The sequence below is a fragment of the Rhinolophus sinicus genome, chromosome X (assembly GCF_036562045.2).
Source record: "Rhinolophus sinicus isolate RSC01 chromosome X, ASM3656204v1, whole genome shotgun sequence".
Taxonomy (NCBI): domain Eukaryota; kingdom Metazoa; phylum Chordata; class Mammalia; order Chiroptera; family Rhinolophidae; genus Rhinolophus; species Rhinolophus sinicus.
In genome coordinates, this window is record NC_133768.1 from 116,283,351 (window position 1) to 116,292,228 (window position 8,878).

An 8,878-nucleotide genomic window follows, 5' to 3' on the forward strand; every position below is an offset into this window, starting at 1 on the left:
AATAAAATGTTTTCTGCTCTTCACTTGTTAGCAAAGTTTCTTTATTGACAATGTGTGCCGAGAGCAGAACAAACCCTCGGGTCATTTGTCCAAGACCCTGGACGTATGACACTGTCTGGGATGTGCCTGGAAGAGTGTCCTCCGTCCTGGGTTTCTTTGATTTTTGTGACTGCTCACAAGTACTTCTGCAGCCCTTCCACCTCCATGTCTGGGAGCTATCTGAGGTGTAGACTGGAATCACGTTGCATTTGTTCCCTATGGCTGCTATAACACATTAGCACAAGCTTAGTGACTTAAAACAACACACATTTTATCTTGGAACTGTGCAGGTCACAAGTCTGCTGCAGACCTCACTGGGCTAAAATCTAGGTGTGGGTAGGGCTGCGTTCCACTCGGGACGCCCTGGGGGGATCCATTTCCTTATCTTTTCCAGTTTCTTCTCCATGTCCTTAGTTCTAGGACTTCTGTTTGGCTACTCTTCAGGTGGTTCTCAGTGATGGTTGTTCTGTAGTTTAGTTGTAATTGATGTGGTTGTGGAGGAGGTGAGCACAGTTTACCCGCTCTGCCATCTTGACTGGAAGTCCCCCCAACTGGAGTATTAAATGCTGCTTGTATTAAATATGAATAATATATAAAGGTATAAAATGTCCTATGATAATAAATTATAGTTTGAGTTAGTTTCTATATTTCTGTGAATTTTAGAATATTTTATGCTTACAACAACATCTCTGACTCGCCCCTTATCACTTTTGACCCTCCCTCTTTCACTTTTCAGGACCTTGTGATGACGGTGGCCACCTTGATAATCCAGGAGGCTCTGACTTTAAGGCCAGCTGATTGGCAACCTCAATTCCCTTCCACAGAAGGAAGCACTTCCGAATTCTGGGGATTAGAGTGTGGACGTCTCTGGGGACTTGTTCTTCAGCCTGCCACACACATGTTTACTAGTCTGGCATCATTGCTAGTTTTTAGGGGCTGGATGTGTTCTGTCATTTCCCCTCCTTCCATCGTTTCTTCATTTTGCAGGTGCTGAGTGTTCTTTCAATGGCCATAAACAGAAACCTAACCAGCAGTCTAGATGGCACTGGATGTGTACACAGGGTGGTAAGAGCTTCCCCAGCTGAATCCTTGGGTCTCTCCTCTATAGTACCACCTCCAGTCAGATCTGTAGACTCAGTGAAGGCCCAGCTGGCCTGTGAAACTGGGTCATGGCACGTTGGTGATTTAATTAGGGAAACTGACAGTGCAGTGGTTCCACGTCTGCCTTAACTCAGTAGCCCTGTCACCTGTCTTTCTGGGGAGCCCCGGTCATTTCTTCCACTCACTTCCACCCCAGCTATAGCCATGGGAAAATGCTTTTCTTCAATTCCAATAACATTTCCTTCATAAAAACCAGCGTCACCTCTGACCGCTAACCTTTGCTGGCTTCCTAATTGGTCTCTGATACCATCACCTGATCCCAAAGTCACCTTCAGTCTTATTTTCAAACATTGCCCTACCTGAACCCTTAACGTCAGCCAGTTGGGACCCCTTACAGTTCCCCCAATAAGCATTGCTATGTTTACCCATTGTACTTTTGCTTCTGCCCTCCCTTCTGCCTGGAAGTACCACCTTTCCTTCTGTCTGCCCTTGGAAATACGACTTGCCCTTTAAGGTCTGCACATCTCGGTCTTTAGGAAGCCTTCCCAGATGGCTGCAGCACCAGTGCTCCAAGCTTCGGGTTCACTGCCTGTGTCTCGTGTTTGCCTCGTGGCCTAGGCTGCTCGGTATTGTTACTTCTCAGCACCCTTCCCTGCCCACCTCAGCTTCTGGGCTTCAGGGACTATGTCTTGTTTATGGTGGAAGGTCCCTGCCCCAAAGCATGCCTACACAGTGTCCAGCCAGCCAGTTGAGTCACTGCTTACCCTGAACCCATGTACCTAGGTGTTTCCTGTCAGTGACAGGAGTGCCCAGGAGGGCAGAGAGGAAGCCAAACAGATATTAGTAGGTGGCATTGGCCGGCACGGCCCCAGGGCCAGGCAAGGAGAAGCAGGAAGTGCGTCTCCGGAGCCTGGGCAGAGCTGGCTGTAATGATGCACTACTCCCACACCTTGGTCCTGATTTTCTTGTTTATTGAAAACTTTTAGGCAGAATTTTAGACATAAAAATAACAGCGAGCAAATACAGAGGTCTTGGGGTCCACAGGCAGTCACTGCTGGGCTGGAGGCCTGGGCCAAGGCCCCAGAGGGGCAGCTCCCACCATGCTGTTTGCCTTGTGCTCCCTGCCTATGGGGAAGGCCAAGGTCTAGTTACTGAATTAGGAGGCTGGTGGGACTTGTGGCCGAGGCAGCCAACTCTGAAGGGGCAGGGTGGGGCTTGGCAATGAAGGAGCAGCAATGGCAAAGTCCCAGAGCCAGGGAGGGTGGCGTCTGGGTTTTGAGGCCAAGAGCAGAGGGAGGGAGGAGCCTGGAATGTGGGGCAGTCAGGCTGCATGGCGGAACGGGAGCCCCCAGCCTACCCTCACAAGCCTGAGTAGGAGGCCTCTGTGGTCTCGGACCAGGACGAATCCCGGCGGGAAGACGGTGAGTGCCGCTGCTGCCAACTCTGGCCAGGGCAGCCCAGGCGCACGAGGAGTATCCACATGCGCTCACGGAATTTGACACCCACAAAGGCATAGAGCAGTGGGTTAAGGCAGCAGTGCATGTAGCCCAGGCCTGACGTGACCGACTTGGCCACATTCACATGGTTCTCTTGGCGGCAGTTGCGCGGCAAGACCCCCAGGTCCAACAGGATGTCCACCAGTATCACCAGGTGGTAGGGGGTCCAGCAGAGGGCAAAGGCCACCACTACCACCACCACCAGCCGCATGGCTCGCAGCCGCCTCTGGCCCCTGGAGGCCAGCAGCACCGCCAGGATGCGGGCATAGCAGTAGGCCATGACCAGCAGGGGCACCAGGAATCCAGCCACCAGCTGCAGGAGGCGCAGAGCCGAGCAGCTCACAGGTGGGAAGTTGTGTTTGCAGCGGGTACCATTGAGTTGCTCATCACGGTGGGCCGATAGGAAGATGAAGTCGGGGAGGGCGAAGAGCAGACAGAGCCCCCAGACGACCACACAAGTGAGGGCCACGCGGCCGGGGGGCCCCCGGCGGTAGAGCTGGGTAGCGTGCACGATGCTCAGGTAGCGGTCAAAGCTAATGCAGGCCAGCAGGAGGGCCCCCGCACAGAAGTTGATGTTGAATAGGGCGCCTGCCACTTTGCAGAGTGGTGACCCGAAAACCCACTGGACCGCAGCCTCCACTGCCCAGAGGGGGAGGGTCAGCACCAGCAGTGCGTCAGCCACCGCCAGGTGCAGCAGGAAGGTGTCAGTGCTGCTCAGGGCTGCGCGCTGGCTCAGCAGCACAGCAGCCACGGCACCATTGCCCAGCAGCCCCAGCACAAACACTACGCTGTAGAGGACCGGCAGGAAGGCCCGGTCAATGTTCAGGCTGAAGTCCTGGAGGCAGGGCTGCGACTCACAGCACGAGTCAGTCTCGTTTTCAGCCCCGTACTCATAGCTAGAGCTGAAGTTTTCCAGGAAGCCGAAGTCAGAGCCTGCGAACTCCTGGCGTTCACTGAACTGTGGAGGGAGGGAGGGAACGGACTGTGTAGAGGCCTTGCAATCACTGCGTCTGAGCTCAGCCTTTCCTATGAGCAGCATCTCTGTGAGGCTGGCCCTGAGGCCTGGGCCACACCATCATTGTCCCTGCTTTTCTTCCAAGGCCACACCTCCTGGGCTCTGGGATGTACCTTTCCTTCTCAAACGCTGATTTCTCTCTCCCCCTCTGGGATTGGCCCAAGGACTTTGGGCCAGAGGAAAGCTTCCCTCCTGGCGGGGAGCCCTCCTTCCCCCTCTCTTCCTCCACACCTAGTTCCACCACCCACTCACTGGCCTTTCTCTTCCCTCCTCAGCCCTTGTCTGGGGACCCCCAATTTCCTGCCCCAGTGAGGTCCCTCTATAAATCATTGTGCCCCTCCCGATGCACACTTTCTCCCCTGTTTCTCCCCCTCCCTTACACCAAGGCCTGCCACCCTCTGAGGGCTCCTCCACCAAACTCTAGCAGACATATTCCTCCCACACCCCCCACAAAGCACCCACAGCTGCAGGCCTGCACATTGCCAATTCAGTCCAGGACCAAAGAGTCAAAGTTCCAAGTCAGAGCTGAGGGGAGCACTGGAGGCCGTGCGGGGCCAGCCTCTACCTCCTACACTCCGCAGGTCAGGGCAGTGACTCACTGGTGGTCAGTGGCACAAATCAGTGGCCAAAGTGAGGTCTCAATCCACGGTCCAGTGGCCCTTCTACACAAGCCCTGCCTTCTGTACCTACTCACCCAGCCCTCTGGTAGCCCCGGCTGTGACACAGCCCTGACGCTTCCCTGCTGTCCTGGGCTTTCCACACTGAGCGGTCTGGCCTGGCTGGGCAGCAGCACTTACCTCAGGGAACATGGCTGGGCTGGTGCTCTGGTTGCCGGGCGCGTGCTGCCTGCCCTTCAGCTTTGGTGCTTGTGGTTGGGAACCTGCACAACACAGAGGAAGTGAGGTTTCACAGCTCTCAACAGCCGCTTCTTCCATGGGTTGTCTCCAAAGACCTCCCTAGGCCTGGTGCTGTGGAGCGCCCATGGTCACCATTCCCATGGCCAGGAAAGTAACCTTAGGAAGCGCAGAGGGTGGCTGGGCGGGGAGGGCTCTGAAGTATTGCAGAGCAGCTGGGAAGGGAAGGACTGCTTCTCCTGCACTGCTACCATCAAGGCTCAACAAGTGAAAAGTGCTCATCTGGCCTGCATGATTGCAGACTGGATCATTAAACGTGTTAGGTCTGTAAAGGAGATCAACCTTACAACATCAACATATTTAAAAGAAATCCATTACACTAAATCTAGTCCTTTACTATTGTCCCCCACCCACCCTGTCCCTGCTAATCCACAGGGGCAAGGAAAGGGACTTACTAGTAATGAACTTGCCATGTGCCAGATGTTGCTTTAGGGGCTTTCTCTGTCACAACTCCCTCATTAGGAGGGGTTATCCCCATGAGTAACCAGAAAGCAGAAAGGTTTTCACCAGACACAGCAAGTAAGTGTGGGTGCTAGGAATGGACCCACGGCTGTCTGACTCGCCTTTTACCGCTCATCACACTGCCTTCAGTTTTTGGGTTTTTTTTAATGGATAAACTACGATACATTCATGCAGTTAAAAACAAGTGAACCAAAGCTATATATTAACATGAGCGCATCTGGAAAATCCAATGACCACATGGTAGAGGAGGCAAGTTACAGAATAGTGTGTATAGCTTGCCACCACTTACGTAAGTTCTAAAAACCACACATACAAAAACAATACTGTATTGTTTTGGATACAGCTATTTGTTCTAGAAGTTTAAGAGAGACTGGAGATACCACAAATTCACAAGAGCAGTTGCTTCCGGGACAAGAAGAAGGGGAATAGGGTTAGGGAAGGGTACACGAGGACCTCCTGATTTGAAGAAAAAAACTGTAAATAGCATTTGTTGAGCCAATCAGTCCTTTAACGGCTGTGCACACTAACAGTTCCTGTCCCAATCTTGGCCTCAGCATTCCTCTCTGCCTCTCCCCCTCCCTAGCACCCTGTTATTATCAGCGGGGAAAAGTGGCCTCTAACTTGCCTCCCAAGCAGTCTCCTCTTTTGCTCTGTCCCCCCAGATGAAAAGGAGAGGCAGACAGAGGCAACGCTAGCCCATGGCCTTGGGGTCCAGTTTCCAGCCAGAGTGCTTCACAAGAGACTCCAGTTGAGGGCTTGGAATTCAGCTCAAACATATTGACAAGATGCGCACTTTGAAGCCCCAAGGCCCTTCTCTACCTTCTGTGGACAAAAGACGTGACTATCATTGCTCTAAACACCTTGTCACCTGCAGAGTCCAGGCCAGAAGAAACTGAGGGCCCGGAGGAGGTCAGGTTCAGTGTAAGCTGAGGGGACTGGAAGGATTCCAGAAGCAATGGCAGTTAGGATGGACTTGGCAAGTGACCGCCTGTACGATGAAGAGGGGTGGGAGCTGAGAGCACAGTTTCCTGATGCTGGTGGATGAAACTTCCATTCCCTGGGCTTCTACACGTGAGAGAAATGAGGACAACAAAAAGCTCTATTTCTTCAGTTTAAAGGAGGGTCTTGTATTCTGCAAGTTCGGCCTTCATCCCCTTTTTGGTATTAAAAGGAGGTTTTCTTTATGAGATGATGGTGGAAATCGCTGATAGTTTTAGAAGTATGTGACAACCCACTGTGGGTCCTCCACATATATGTTGGAATGTTGGCACTTCAGAGTCTAGGGACCCCTAGTCTCCTTCCTGTGCCCCAGTCTCCTCATTGGTCACATGGGGACAATGCTCCCCACCTTCCCTGCTTGCTGGGAAGGAGAAATGAGAGCACATCAGACAAGACCTTCACACAGGTTCCGAGAGCTTTCCTGTCTGAGTCTCTGGGCCTTATCCTGATAGGGCAGCCTGGGTGTTGGGACAGACAGCTCTCACTGCCTGCTGTGGGCTGTATGGCCGTGTGGCCTGATGCGGTTGGAAGAATGCTGAACTCTGGCCCTGACTCCATCCTGTTTGAGGTGTGCGACCTTGGGCAAATGACATAAGTGGTTTGAGCTGGTCTCCTCAGCAGAGTTATTATAAAACAAACGGAGATATCCAACACTGTAGGGCCCCTGGCACAGGTCCCAGTTGAGAATCTGAGTGAGACAGGTATTGGCTACAAAGCTATAGTCACCGGGCGCATTCATGCCAGGGGAGCCCCGGCATAAAGTGTACTGCCTTGAGGGGCATGCACACATTTGTCTGGCCTGAGGGTGGCTCCCCCAGAAAGACTGCCCCTTGCCTTAGCTGGGAGGGTTTGGCCAGTCCTGGCCGAATCTCCTGGCTGCCCAGCTGCGTAATTGCAGGCAAATCATTTCACCTCTCTACCTCAGTTTCCTCATCTGAAAAGTAAGCATAAAGACAGTACACGTGTGATAGGGTTGCTCTGTGCACTGGTTGGTACATGATAGGTGCCCAGCGAGCGGCACTTTCCTTTCTTTCTAGTAACTTTTTAAACCATCCCCTCCCAGGGCTCAAAATGACAGGTCCGCGGTGGGCTTTCCCAGCCAAGATGCCTTGGCAGCTGCCTGTGTCGTGGTGCTGAGCCCAGCCTTTGTCTGGCCCTCTAATTAGCTCATCTCCTGTCCCAAGCAGCCCCCAGACCAGGTCAGAGGCAGGCCAAACCCTTGGGGACACCCCTCCAGCCAGGGGCCTGCACCCTGACTTCTGGTAGAGACTTAAGGAGGAAGTTAGTCAGAGTGAAGCTGCTCCGGGCCCCACCTGTGGTCAAGGTGTGAAATATGCACCTGGCTCTTCACTGCCACCCCTCCCCCTGTTTTTTTAATTTCTTTCACATCTCTGGGCTGTGGTTTGGGGAGATAGCAGGCTTGGAGGTCTGAGCCTTGAGCCCAGTGCCTTACAGGAAGAGGGCCTCCACAGCCAGGGAAGTGGGCCATTTCCTCCTCCTTCACAGTGTCTGCTGCGACCTTGGGCAAATGACATAAGTGGTTTGAGCTGGTCTCCTCAGCAGAGTTATTATAAAACAAACGGAGATATCCAACACTGTAAGGCCCCTGGCACAGGTCCCAGTTGAGAATCTGAGTGAGACAGGTATTGGCTACAAAGCTATAGTCACCGGGCGCATTCATGCCAGGGGAGCCCCGGCATAGAGTGTACTGCCTTGAGGGGCATGCACACATTTGTCTGGCCTGAGGGTGGCTCCCCCAGAAAGACTGCCCCTTGCCTTAGTGGGAGGGTTTGGCCCTGCCTCACAGCCTCTCTTGCAGTTCCTCAGATGGGCTCTTGGAGCCCTGCTCCCAATGCTCCTGGACTCGGCCACCAGTCCCAGGCTGTCAGGGGAGCAGGCTCAGTGTGGTCTAAGCTTCTGTGGCCTAGGCTGGGGCAGAGCCTTTCTCTCATGAAAGTAACAAGAATCCCAGCCTCACGAAGGGGCATGGGTCTGCCCTAGACTGTTCTGGGGCTCTGGGGCTCCTGCTGGCTCGGAATTTCCCAAGAGAAGGAGAGCTTAAGTCACAGGGAGGCCCAGTGACCAGGGACCATCCTTCTGCCCCTCTTCCTGGCAGGTACTCCCTTTCTAAGTGCTGGGGCCAGAGTCTGCGGCCTAGGCAGGCCAGGCCCATGGGGGCGAGTTCCCAAGCTCTAGGCAGCTCATTCTTTTTGGGACCAGGGAAGGAGGCTATTGCTGCCATTTGCCAGGCAAAGGGAGACAAGGCAATTCAAGCCGCGGACACAGCAGGTGCCAAGGCAAGGAAGTGAGGAAGAGCTTGTCAGTCTATGGGCCATCAATCTTGTTGGAAAAGAAGGAATGTGCGAAAGCAGGAGGGTTGAGGGCGTTGGAGGTACTTCAAGCCCCAAGCCCCACCACCAAGCAGAATGACTTTCCCGTCATCCTGTCCCCAGAAGTGCCTGGAGTCTGTTAAATAAAAATAGCTTCCATTCAGCAAGCCCATACTTGCATACACATGATCTCTTCTGCACCTGGGGACGCAGAATGGAGGTGGAGGCTCACAGCGGTGAGGTGACTTGTCCCGGGCTAGTCAGCCAGTAGGATTTCTGTCAAGATTCCTATCCAGGCTGCTTTCTAATGTGCTAAGCCAATCGCTGGGGCTGGAGACCCTGCTCCTCCCCTTATGCAAGCATGCTGCTGCCCAAGGACTGGTTTTGGTAGGAGCCACGCTGACTCACCACACAGCCCCATAGAGGGAGCATTGGTAAACCTCAGTGCACCCCCACCGTTCTCGCTCTGCTCCTACCCACTTACCAGGGGGAAGACATGTCCGACTCTCCAGGATGAGGGGC

The 8,878-nt window shown here is 53.6% G+C and overlaps 1 protein-coding gene across 1 annotated transcript; it reads right to left on the reverse strand.

Annotated features, from left to right (window-relative positions):
• Positions 1-2,094: 2,094 nt before the first annotated feature.
• Positions 2,095-4,601, reverse strand: CXCR3 (C-X-C motif chemokine receptor 3). Its single transcript, XM_019747920.2, has 2 exons — positions 4,449-4,601; positions 2,095-3,594 (listed from the first exon to the last, which is right to left on the reverse strand). Exons 1-2 carry the CDS (start codon positions 4,584-4,586, stop codon positions 2,500-2,502), a joined length of 1,233 nt encoding a protein of 410 aa, XP_019603479.2. The 5' UTR covers positions 4,587-4,601; the 3' UTR covers positions 2,095-2,499.
• Positions 4,602-8,878: the final 4,277 nt, after the last annotated feature.